General features: G+C 34.1%; 3 protein-coding genes across 3 annotated transcripts; all 3 read left to right on the forward strand.

Annotated features, from left to right (window-relative positions):
- The first annotated feature begins 4,194 nt into the window (after positions 1 to 4,194).
- Positions 4,195 to 5,738, forward strand: LOC140446643 (uncharacterized). Its single transcript, XM_072539232.1, has 3 exons — positions 4,195 to 4,226; positions 4,308 to 5,209; positions 5,317 to 5,738. Exons 1-3 carry the CDS (start codon positions 4,195 to 4,197, stop codon positions 5,736 to 5,738), a joined length of 1,356 nt encoding a protein of 451 aa, XP_072395333.1.
- Positions 5,739 to 5,774: 36 nt separating this feature from the next.
- LOC140446644 (uncharacterized) lies at positions 5,775 to 6,332 on the forward strand. Its single transcript, XM_072539233.1, has one exon. The coding sequence runs from the start codon at positions 5,775 to 5,777 to the stop codon at positions 6,330 to 6,332; it is 558 nt and encodes a 185-aa protein (XP_072395334.1).
- Positions 6,333 to 7,280: 948 nt separating this feature from the next.
- On the forward strand, positions 7,281 to 8,266 carry LOC140446646 (uncharacterized). The gene is made up of 2 exons (XM_072539234.1): positions 7,281 to 7,299; positions 7,359 to 8,266. Exons 1-2 carry the CDS (start codon positions 7,281 to 7,283, stop codon positions 8,264 to 8,266), a joined length of 927 nt encoding a protein of 308 aa, XP_072395335.1.
- The last annotated feature ends 5,094 nt before the right edge of the window (positions 8,267 to 13,360 follow it).

Genomic DNA, 13,360 nt, shown 5'->3' on the forward strand with positions numbered 1-13,360 from the left:
CCTAACAGCTTAAATAAAGCTCTATTATTAGATGCTTGATCACACACTTACACTTTTGGTATATACCCAATATTTTGTAATTTTAAAACAACTTCAACTACAATGGTTTTTAAGTTGTCGCTATGTATTGGACCACCTGTAACAAAATAACAAATAGGAATCTTCCAGTTATGTAGCAAGCCGCGCATCATGAAAACCAGACCTGTGTTGGCAAGTTTGTTTGTTCTTCCTAAAGCACCTAAATCTTGAAACCCTTCTATAATGTCATCTAATTTATTGTACTCCAATTGTTTTTTCAAAGAAATTTTATCAAACATTAACACACAAATTTTTTCCCACTCATCCATTGTCTCTGCTTTTTTCTTCAACTTGTCAATTAAGGAAGTGTTTAAACCAGTTCTTAATTTTATGACACGCAACCAAGTTTGAATTGTTTTTACTGAAGGTAATACAAAGTTAAGAGATCTAATTAAAAATTTGTAACAACTAGAAGACTTATAATAAATAGCCAGAGCTAAATCCTTTTCATTGTGACTCCATTGTGAACGAGTTTTGTGTGAAAACTGCATATTAACAAAAGTGTGCACGTATTTGCTTTTATTTTCTAACAGTACCTGTAACATGAATTTGGTTGCCGATTTTCTGTTTTTTGTTGTTCTTCTACAACGCTGACTGTACTTCTGACGGCACTTCTTCTTTAAAACATTTACTTGATACTCCAATTTTTTTACCTTCTCCGTCAATTCAGTTTCAAGTTTTGTGAGCAAATTAATTTCAAAACTGGAAATATCACTGAGACTACTACTTGATCTCTTAGGCGATGGAGTTGACCTAACCATACAATCGCCACTTGTAGATCTTTTACGTTTCGTACCGCAATAAACGTATGTAGAGCATACTGGTGGGGTATCACCTAAAATAGGTAATCATTGAAATGTATGTGTAATTTTAATTAAAGCAAAACAAGCATCTCCATTATTTCTGGAGTGATACTAACAACGCAGAAGGCAGAGAAGGTAGAGAAAGAAGAACAAGAACGAATGACTGGTTTGACGAAAAATGTCAGATCATAACAGACAAAAAAAAACAGAGCATATTTACTGATGCAACAGGGGCACAAAACCCGACAAGCAGAGGAAGAATATCAACGACTACGCAAAGAAAAAAAGAAAACTCACCGAAGAAAAAAGAGAGAATATATGAACAAAGAACTTCAAGAACTAAGTAAATCAACAGAGACAAGAAAATTTTATCAGAGACTAAACAAAAGCAGAAAGGACTTCAAACCGAGAACAACGATGTGTAGAGATAAGGAAATATGACGGCTGCATTGGATAGGACATGTAGAAAGAATGGAAGAAGGCGAAATACCAAACAAAATATTCAAACAGATGCCAGTAGGAAAAAGAACAAGAGGAAGACCGAAGCTGAGATACTTAGAACAAATAGAAAATGATATAACAACCTTAAAAATAAAAAACTGGAGAAAAAAAGCACGAAACAGATTAGAATGGAGAAGAATCCTGGAACAGGCCAGGACCTAAAAAGGGTTGTCGAGCCAGTGATGATGATGATGATGATGATACTAACAACGAATTCATATTAAAAAAATCTCTTTTGATTTAATTGTATAAAAAATATATAAATCACTCAATATCAACTGATTTTATATAAAATATATTTTAACAGTATTATTCTCATTGACAAAGCGCATTAGGCAAACATAAAAATATTTCCAAAGTTGAATACTCACCTAAAACGGTTGCTAACTGTATAAATTTTAGAGGAACTGCATTTTTCCTTAATAATTTTCTTTGGCCACTTTGGTAAATATGTTCCACTGTAAAATGATGCTGGCAAATTACCCTCTGTTTCAGGTCACTGATATCCATCAATAAAATATCAATATTCCCGCAATTTCTTTGCCAAATTTTTGTGCGCTCTACGTCTTTCAGGGGAAATCTAAAGAAAGATATATTATTATTTGTTCCATCGTTTCTTTCAAAACATCCCGCGTAAACACACTTATGCGTTACAGAGGCCATTTTATTTAAAATCCTTTTTTTGATAAAATTCCGCTATAACTTCTCACAACACTAATCACAGATAATACACCTATAGGGTAAGTTCGGCCCTGACACTACTCCTATCTCCTCGCAAGTCAGAGAGAGAATGATAAATCTTGATACGGTTTTCGAATGGCGCCATCTAGTTGTTGATACGTCTTTTGGTTACCACGAGGTGAGCTATCTAGTTGGCTTGCCAGTGAGAAACCGTAGATTCGTAAATGACAAATAATGATTTAAAATGCAGGGATTTTCTGATAAAAATGAAGGTAAAAAAACAAAAGAAAGAGTTGCGAAGCTGGTTACTTCTATAAAAAAAGAAAAAGAAGATTGTACTATTGAAAATCAACCAGTACAAGAAAAAGAAACTGATAAAAATGACTTAAGCCCATGGTGTATTTTTGATGAATTAATTGGACATGATTCATCTAAACATACACCTGTATCGAGAGATATAAAAGATGTCGACATGTATTTGTCTGATGATATTACCAACAAAAAATTTCGAACGGAGATTGGAACTGTTCATTACAGTGGTGGAAAAACCATCACCATGTATATCCTAACTTAACCACTATATTCATAAATTATTGTAGTATTAATTTGAAATAAAAGAAGAACACGGTTAACAAGAAAAGTGGAAAAACTTGTGTTTTTAAATGTCAATGTAGACGATTCGCGATTTAATAATGTGTAATGTAAATGTAACTACTATTTACTATTTGTATTGTTTAATTTATTTTTCAAGTTATAATAAATATATCCTTCGTTAGTTTCTTTCCCTTCAATACTTATACACATTAACGATAATAGCCAATATGTTTGTTTGTGTACTCGCTTATTTGAAACAATCAACTAAACTCTAATTTAACTATTTGGGAGAGTGAGTCATCGTTTGAAGTCGTAGAAGTGGGGAAAGTCGTATGAAAATCCAGTGGCGTACACTCACTTTTATTTTAACGTTAATTATATTATATTTTTTACATATTATTGTTCAAAATAGGCCACAATATATTTATCTGCAGGTTTTTACTGAAGTTTCCATCTCTGTATCCAAAGACCGTTTTCAAAGATATAAATTATAGTTATATTTATTTTATTTGTTTATTATTTTATATTTATATATTCTTATATTATTTTCTTTTTTTTTTCTTAACTTTAAAAACGGTCTCTGTACTAGAGATCGAAACGTCAGTAAAATAAACATGTAAATAGATGTATTGTGGCTTATTTCCAACATTCTTCCTAAAAATACGGAATGCCACAAGCAAAAATCCACAGAAAAATAAATATTGCTATCATTTGTATATTTGAAAACGATCTCTTTATATAGAGATCGAAACGTCAGTAAATTAAACATTTCAATTAAATATATTGTTACTTATTCCCAACATTATTTCTAAATATACAGAACGGCAAGCAAAAAGCCATAGAAAAATAAATATTACTATCACTTGTATATTTGAAAACGATGTCTTTATATAGAGATCGAAAAATCAGTAAATTAAACCTTGTTAAGGCTTGTTACTCCCGTGCAAATTTCCGATTCACTCCCGTGCAAAGTCGAACGCGCGTATAGAAGTATAACTTCAAAAACCAACAACTCGGATTATGTTGTAAATTTTCATTTTATTTTAAAATTTGGCATTTTTGCGTATATTACATATATTTAATAAAATGAACGTGGGGTTATTAAATATTTCAAAAATAAAAAAGTAAGTTCATATTGGGATTCGAACTCACATACACCAGCGTATGAACCAAACACGTAAAGCATTTGCCAATTAGACATGACACAAACGTATTTCAAAATTGACAGTTCTCGGTCTTACAGTGATTTATTGAGATTATTATTCAGAAATACAATTCATTATTTAAAAAGGGCTTTAAAACATAAAGCAGCGGATACTATACAAAGTTTAAAGGCAACCGACAGTAATTATTTGTTAGCTTTGGATCTTTTGAAAGATAGGTTTGAAAATCCAAAATTAATTATTAAAGGTCATATAGATTCGATTATAAAACTTCCACAATTAGTAAAAGAGTCGGGTACTCAATAACGAACATTTTTAGATTCAATCAGAAAGGATATTAGGGCATTAAGTTCTTTAGGTCAACCAATAGAATCATGGGACGTAATTTTATTGGTAATCTTAGAAAGTAAATTAGACATCACAACAAAACGGGAATGGCAGAAACATGGACCAAAGGCTAGCTTCTCAACACTTGCTAATTTTTTAGACTTTATCGAAGAAAAAGGCAATATCTGGACGAAGGCATTGAGGTTAACAAGGCAACTATTCACAAATCATGGGAAACGAAAGGACGATCGGATAGGCAGCCCACAACTAGTAGGGCATTCATAGAAACAAATGGAAAGGCATGTCATATCTGTGGCAGTTATCATTCTCTATATCAATGTCAGAAATTTAAGGAGCTTTCTTTACAACTGAGAAGAGATGAAGTAAGAAAAGCAAATGTGTGTTGGAATTGTCTAAGGATTGGACATAGGGTACAAAATTGCACATCGGGCGGATGCAGATCTTGCGGAAAGAGGCATCACACTTTACTTCACTCGGATATTAATAATAAAGTGGAAAATACTCAGATACACAATCAGATAGGTCAAAATACACGCATCATTCAAGGTACTAGCACACACAGGTTACACATGGGAGGTTCTGGCATACAAAACAATACGGGCACACAAAACCAGAAGGCATTTACTTCACAAGCAATACACGGGCAGAATTCTTATGAACAGGCAGTTAATCAGTCAAGTTCAGATCAAGGTTTTCAGCTTGATGATACAACACTGGGACTAGATACAACTCCAACTGATAACCAAACTATAGGGCAAGGATTTCAACTAGATTCCTTTAAATCAACTCAAATGGTAGAAGAGGTACAAGAACAGGTTTTACTTTCAACAGCCATTATTCACATGGTTGATAACATTGGAAACATGCATAAATGTAGGGCATTGCTAGACTCGGGGTCTCAATCTAACTTCATTACACGCAGCCTAGCAGAGAAGCTGCAACTAACAGGTCAAAAAATAAATATACCAGTTGTTGGGATAGGTCAAGGTATTACAAATATTAAAAGATCAGTGAAGGCTACAATACATTCAAGATTTGAAGGTGGGTATAAATGCAACACGAGTTTTTAGGCGATGAAGGTTTCAATACACCGGGACAAGTTGACGTTCTATTAGGCGCGGGTATTTTTTGGAATTTACTATGTGTAGGGCAAGTGGTACTTGGCAAGAATCAGCCACTTATGCAAAAAACTAAACTCGGCTGGATCATATCCGGTAAAATATTTCCATACAAAAAACAATACAATAAGCAAGATTTTCTAGTTAATTGTCATTTCCTTTCTGAGGTTACTTTGGAAAATAAAATTGAAAAATTTTGGGATATAGAGGAGATTCCACAGAAGAGGTTTTTATCCAAGGAAGATAAGTTCTGTGAAGAAACTTTTCAAAACACAACTTTTAGGAATAAGAATGGATCATTTACAGTCACCTTACCTGAAAGGTCGACAGTCATGCCATTAGGTAAATCATTCAGCATGGCACTTAGAAGATTTCATACATTGGAACGAAAATTAGCAAGAGATAGTGAATTACGGAGACAATATGAAGTTTTTATGGAAGAATATATTTAACTAGAGCATATGTCTCAAATTGGGAGCATTGATAACATGCATACTTTAAATAATTCAGACAAGGTATATTACCTACCTCATCATGCGGTGGTAAAACAAGGTTCAGCAACAACAAAATGCAGAGTGGTTTTTGATGGTAGTGCAACTACAGACACGGGCATTTCTCTTAACGAATCACTAATGGTGGGTCCAAAGTTGCAAGACAATTTGTTTAACATATTACTTCGATTCAGAAGGCATAATATAATAATAGGGGCTGATATAGCCAGAATGTATAGATGTATTTGGGTTAACGAGGAGCAGAGAGATTTACAACGGTTACTTTGGAGGCCAAACGTAGAAGAAGAGATTAAAGTTTATAAACTTAACACACTTACATATGGAACGGCACCTGCTGCTTACTTAGCAATCAGATGTTTACAGCAGCTGGCACATGATAACAAAGACAGTTTCCCTAAGGCAGCGCAAGTTATACTTTCAGACTTCTATGTTGATGACTTGCTAACGGGAGTAGATACTGTAGAAGAGGCAAGAATATTAAAGGAACATATTAGCAATATTCTAGAAGGCGCAGAATTTTGCTTACGGAAATAGATCTCTAACCGGGGAGAGGTTTTGGAAATGGATGATTCAGTTAAAAGAGAAATTAAGCACTATTTGTTAGAAGGCAATAACAATAAGACATTGGGAATTTACTGGGATGCACAGGAAGACAAACTTCACTATTCAATAAACACTACAATACATGCTGCTAAAATAACTAAGCGGTCGGTGTTATCTATGATAGCGCAATTTTTTGATCCTCTAGGACTTATAGACCAGTTGTACTAAAGTCTAAGCTCATTATGCAATCTTTATGGAAACTAAAAATACATTGGGATGAGTCAATACCACTAGATTTACATACAGCATGGGTAAATTATAGAAGAAATTTCGATATCATTCAAAACATTCACATCAATAGGCAAGTAATTTGTTCAAATCCACAGCGTATAGAACTACATTGCTTTACGGACGCTTCAGAGGCTGCATATGGGGCAGCAGTTTATTTTCGTTCAACGGATAAGTTAGGTAATCATCACGTAGGCTTATTGTGTGCAAAGTCAAGAGTGGCTCCTCTTAAGGTACTTTCATTGCCACGACTTGAACTGTGTGGTGCTTTGTTAGGCACCAGATAAGTGGGTGAAGTTATATCAGCATTGGGTATTGAATTTGATAGGATATACATGTGGACTGATTCAACTATAGTCTTATCGTGGATAGCTCAGGACTTCTTCAATTATAAAACTTTTGTATCAAATCGTATATCAGAAATACAAGAGGCTTCTAAAACCTGGACATGGTGGCACGTTCAAACTAAGAGCAATCCAGCGAATATTATCTCAAGAGGCGTAAATGCGGATCAACTCATTTCTTATGAGTCTTGGTAAATCGGACCATCGTGGCTAAAAATTGAAGAGGAATCTTGGCCCAAAGCGGTCAAACTTGACAATGTCTTACTAGAAAGAAAGGTCAAGCGTCAAATATTTGTGGCTAACAAAGATGTGGACATCTTTGACAGGTATTCTAATTTACATAAATTGCAACAGGTACTAGCATATTGTATGAAATTTGTTTCAGATTGTAGGATATCTAAGGAAAATTGGGTGGCTGGTTGTTTAAGCATAGCAGAAAGAGAAGTGGCACTTGTTTGGCTGATAAAGGAAATGCAAGCGCATTTTTTTCCGTCTGACATTGAGGCATTGAAATCAGGTCAAGATTTGCCAAAGCGTAGTGAGCTTTTAAGTTTAGCACCTTTTATTGATGACAAGGGATTATTGAGACTTTCAGGTAGACTGAAACATTCAGACTTAAGTTTTAATCAAAAACATCCTATTATACTTCCTAGGAATCACAAACTGACTAAATTGATCATTATGCAAGAGCATATAAGGAATCTACATGCTAGCCCACAACTATTGTTGGCTACTCTTCGATTAACTTACTGGCCCATCGCCGGAAGACGCACGGTACGAAAATTTTTACATAATTGTGTTATTTGTTTTAAGGTTAAACCTACAGCACAAAAATACATCATGGGTCAACTCCCGAACCATAGGGTAACACCTAGCCGTCCATTTCTTAACTGTGGTGTGGATTATGCAGGACCTTTTGAAACCAAGACCAGTAATCTTTGCGGAAGTAGGGTTCAAAAATCATATCTATGTGTATTTATATGTCTTGCTACCAAAGCTGTTCATCTTGAAATTGTTAGTAATTTAAGCGCTGAGGCATTTTTAAACTGTTTCAAAAGATTTGTGTCACGCAGGGGTTTATGTAAAAATATTTATTCAGACAATGCTACTAATTTTGTGGGTGCTCACAGGGAGCTCAGGGAGTTATTTAGTCTAATTCACAATCCTAGCTGCTCAACAGCATATTTGGAATATTTTTCGCAAAATCAAATTAATTGGCACTTTATACCTCCAGTATCACCACATTTCGGGGGTTATGGGAAGCTGCAGTTAAAACTGCTAAGTATCATTTAAGGCGTGTTTTGATGAACAATCGTTTCACTTTAGAGGAGTTTTCAACAGTGATCGCTCAAATTAAATCCTGCATGAATTCCCGTCCTCTCACACCCTTAACTAATGACCCCAATGACCTTGACATACTCACTCCTGGCCATTTTTTGATTGGAGGTCCCCTAAACGCTATACCTCCAACTCATTTTGGTGATATCAATGAAAACAGACTCAGCAGATTTCAACATCTTACCAGGATCACTCAGCATTTCTGGACCAGGTGGTCGAAGGAATATCTTGGCAATCAACAGAGTAGAACCAAATGGCAGACTCCTACTAGCGGTTTGAAACCAGGTATAATGGTTATCATCAAAGGAGACTCGACTCCTCCACTAAAATGGGATGTGGCAAGAGTGACTGAAGTTCATCCTGGACTGGACGGTGTAGTTCGTGTAGTTACTGTGAAAACTGCTCGCGGCATTTTTAAACGACCTGTGTCTAAACTATGCGTACTACCGATAGAAAATGAATAGACATTCTATTTGTTTAGTTTTTTTAATATTATTTACTTTCACATTGTACTTTATTAATTCGTATGTAATCTTTACTTAATTATGACTTTACTTCATTCTTTATTTTACTATGTTCCATTATAAATATTGTATATCATTGAAAGGCAGTTCTTTCAAGGCGGGCGGCATGTTACGGCATTGTGCCTTCGGCCGTCATCGATTCCGCTACTCTCGACGCATTTAACAAAGGCAGATCACAGTCTACTGTGAGCTATAGAAAGAACGGCATATCGGTGTAAAATGTTTACATTTAAATTATTATAAATTGAGTTTAATCGAGGAGTTTTAGTAGAATAGTCAACCCAATCAAAACAAATAAAAAACGTTGTATTACACAACAGGAGGCTTAATATCCGTTGCAAGATAATCCCCAGATTAAGAGACTGGGTCGATATCAAGCACAAAGTGACTGTAATCCCTTAATGCTGTAACAAATAGTCACCCTTAGTCTTTCGTTACATTAGCTTCAATTTTAAATTCTATCCAAAGTTTAAAGGTACATTACTAAATTATACAAAGTAGGTGTAGCCAGGTACGTATTTGACGTATTTCAATTTTGAGTTGTTAACGATTGGTAAATAAAATTTTAAGCATAATTTTGTTTACCTATTTAAATTTAATCAGATAATTGTATTTGTACTTAGAATTCAAAATTACAAATTTCTAGGTACGTAAAGCCAATGCAGAAAAGAGATTAGACAATTTCTTGGCATTTTATTCAGGTAAAAGGATAATGTTTACCCAATATCAAATTATTACTAAATGGGCTTCTGTGAGAAAAAAATGTATTCGAAAAGAACTTCATTTTTCTTTTGTCGTTCATTCAGAACAGAAGTCAGTAAATTAGCTATAAATATGAGTGATAAAGAAATGATTTAAGTAATGATGTCCTGTACATTCCTACCACTATTTCAGGAAGTGAATACGAGTCTAAACCTGAAACGCGTTCTGGTTATAATCATCTCACACACGATGCAAAGCAAGTCGTGCTTAACGTTTACAACGGTAAGTACTTGTTAAAATATTCTTTGATTAACCTTCCCAATACCGGGTGAATCATCAAAACGACCAATACCAGGTGGGGCGACTTCTCGCCCCAGTAGTTTAGTTCACTTTTAAGCGCAAGGATTTTATGTATATCATTAATATTACCATTTTTTAACTCTTTACTATCTGTATACTTTGTTTAATACCAATTCAACAAATTAAAAATCAAAGACAGAAGACAGTCACATTCAGAAACTCACCAAATAAACAGGTAATTTTAGCAGTTATCAGATATCAGACCTACTTAGGGCTAATTGCACTTTACAAATTCTTACAGAGATAATCCCAACTAGAAAGTGATGCTTCGAAAAATCTAGATAAAAATATGCTAATAGGGGAATTATAAAAGTTCCCATAATGTAATAGCAAGAATGGAATTTCAAAGATAAAGGAAACACATTACAATCAACTGCTAATATGTAAAGAATACCACTGCACACCATGGCAAGTAATTAGTACAGTCATTAGTAACCATCTTTAAAAAATTTCGTCTAAACTGATAAAATCAGATTTGTAGAACGTGAAAACACTCAATACCACGAGGGGCGAATTCTCGCCCCACATACAATTCCGCGAAATCTGACGAGAATAGAGAGTTATTGCAAAGTTAACAGTGCCTGCGTTGCACTATTTACACTGCGCTATTTCGACAGTTTTGACATACGGCTGACACATCACAAATAGAGATATTGCTTGAGCTTATGCATACTTTGTTGCGTTATTTACGTTGTTTATGTTTTCTTTTCATTTGTTCGCAAAATATTGAAAATGGATCATGATTTAGAAGCACTTATTTTAGCAAATGCTCATGATGATGATGTAGAGTTCATCATTTTAAATAACATTGTGGGAGAACATGTATTACATCCACAAAATCAAGAATTTGATTTAGAAAACATGATGCAAGCAGATGTAAAAATAAATTTTAGGTTTAGCAGACAAGAGATTCCTATATTTGCAAGAGCTTTACGCCTACCAGATTTCATTCTTACCAATACTAGAAACTCTGTTAGTGGTAAATACATTTGCATTCTACATTATTTGAGTGATGAGAAGGCTCACATATCCAAGCAGCCTTATAGATCTTCAGCTTTTATTCAATTTGTCACCTCAATCATCATCTCAAATTATTAATTATATTGTTGCATTATGCTACTGTCTGATGTACTCATTTTAGTAAATTATTACCAATAAAATTGGTTTTGAATTCCGCACAGCGTAACGGCTCCCCTAATAATGGCAGGCCTTATTTTCAATAACGCAGCATAGGCCAAATATCACATCTGCGCATGCTCTACTGTCAAAATAACGCGTGCTGTAATACAGCAAGTGCAAAATTGACTCTGCAATATCTCTCTAATATTTAATTTTCTCTTCTCAGTATTTTGGGTTTTACTACTTATTTGTGCTCTTAATACATCAACTACCAACGTCCTAAACCGTCAAAGTGATTGATTAAACTTAATTACTGATATTAGTAAAAACGTTAGAACTGGGGCGAGAATTCGCCCCACCCGGTATTAGGAAGTTTAATCATATGTACCGATTAATTAATTAATAAAAAACACAAAATTCCGAGCAGAATTTCTTAAAAAGTAATTATAAATATAAATTTTATATTTTTTCTTAGTTCTTCTTTCGACGATGGTTAAATCAGAAGCGATCAAAAAGACGGTTTTTTTGACACAAGTGCCACGATCCACTGTGTACGAACTTATAAACTAACTTATAAAAGGTCCAGTGCTGCGAAAAAAAAGAAATAATTCTGATGCCTATTAAGAAATTACCGAATTTTTATTAATTAGCTTTATGGGAAACAATATATCATATGTATTCAGTGAATAACTTACTAACTTTAAATAAACTTTGGGTGAATTAAGAAACGAAGAAATAATCCCCGAGTGTCATAAAACTACTTTTTGGAGGTTTTTAAAATCCAATGGTTTTATCTTTAAAACAGTGAATAAACGGCAGGCAACTGAATCCAGCCGCTTAATAAAGTGGAGGTTCGATTATTTGAAGAGTCTAAGGTCTTTTAGGAGTGAAGAGAAGAACTTGTATTATTTGGATAAAACTTGGTTCGACACCCACGATATAGCTAAAAAATATTGGACCGATGGTAATAAAAATTGCGTCACCAATGTTCCTCCCTCTAGAGGGAAGATAATTTGTATTTTACATTGTGGGGAAGAATCAGGATAGGTAGAAGATGCTTTATTACTTTCTGCTAAGAGTGTAAGTGATTGTCGCTTAGATTATCATCAAGATATGGACAGTAGTTTGTTTTAAAATTGGTTTGAGCAGCTATTACTACCTAAATTAAAAAGAAATAGCTTTATTATTTTGGATAATACTCCGTATTCAAACAAAGCTGAAATTCAAGAATTTTTATCAAAACATGAAATATATTTTATGGATTCTTAAACAAAAAACAAATTGTAGAAATATTAAAATTAGTTTAGTGTGAAAAAAATTATGTTATCGACAGGCTAGCTGAGGATTGTGGCCATAAAGTATTAAAATTACGCACTTACTATTGTGTACTGAATCCAATAGAATTGTTGTGGTCTCAATTAAAAACTAATGTGAGGAAAAATAATAATTCTCCTAAATTATTTTCGAGTGTTGTAGATTTAATTAAGACCTAATGTAATAATATTACGGCAGATAATTGGAAAAAATGTATAGAGCATTTAAAAAAACTAGAAGAAAAATACTTACAGTTCCAAAACATTATAGAGTAGTTATAGATTTAAACGATAGCGATAATAGTTGTACCTATTTAAATGTAATAGCAATATGAAAAAGCTCCTCATAAGCAGGGATTTGTCTCTTCCCCTAAAACTACGACTAGTTAAATGCTACATTTTTCCGATCTTACTGTATGGTGTGGAGGCCTGGACGCTGACGGAGACGCTCACGAGAAAACTAGAAGCATTCGAAATGTGGGTGTACCGACGCATTCTTCGTATATCCTGGACCGAACATGTCACCAACATAGAGGTAATCCAAAGAATCGGAAAGGAGAAAGAAATCGTGAATACAATTAAACAAAGAAAGCTTGAATATCTAGGCCACATATTGAGACACGATAAGTACCGTCTACTGCAATTGATTGTCCAGGGAAAAATAGACAGTAAGCGAGGGCCAGGCAGGAGAAGACACTCGTGGCTCCAAAATCTGAGGAAGTGGTTCGGGCTCACATCGGTCGAACTATTCAGAAGCGCCGCAAATAAGATCAGAATTGCCATGTTAATAGCCAACGTTCGCAACGGACAGGGCACTTGAAGAAGAAGATTTAAATGTAGATGATATGTAGTTAAGTTTAAAATATTTTTTTTGTATTTTTCACTATATTAGATACATATTTTAATATAAAAGTATTACTTACATGCATTTTTCTTTTACTTTGTGGGATTGCCGTAAGTTTGTTAAAATGTATCAGTATATAAGTATATCGACCCTGTATTCAACTATATCTAGAAGTTTAAATCCGAAA

The sequence above is a fragment of the Diabrotica undecimpunctata genome, chromosome 7 (assembly GCF_040954645.1).
Source record: "Diabrotica undecimpunctata isolate CICGRU chromosome 7, icDiaUnde3, whole genome shotgun sequence".
NCBI lineage: Eukaryota > Metazoa > Arthropoda > Insecta > Coleoptera > Chrysomelidae > Diabrotica > Diabrotica undecimpunctata.

Coding starts and splice junctions, on each gene's coding strand:
- LOC140446643 (XM_072539232.1), top strand. CDS start 4,195: ATGGGACGTAATTTTATTGGTAATCTTAGAAA. Junction 4,227..4,307: donor TTTATTGGTAATCTTAGAAA/GTAAATTAGACA, acceptor CTAATTTTTTAG/ACTTTATCGAAGAAAAAGGC. Junction 5,210..5,316: donor AATACATTCAAGATTTGAAG/GTGGGTATAAAT, acceptor TACTATGTGTAG/GGCAAGTGGTACTTGGCAAG.
- LOC140446644 (XM_072539233.1), top strand. CDS start 5,775: ATGCATACTTTAAATAATTCAGACAAGGTATATTACCTACCTCATCAT.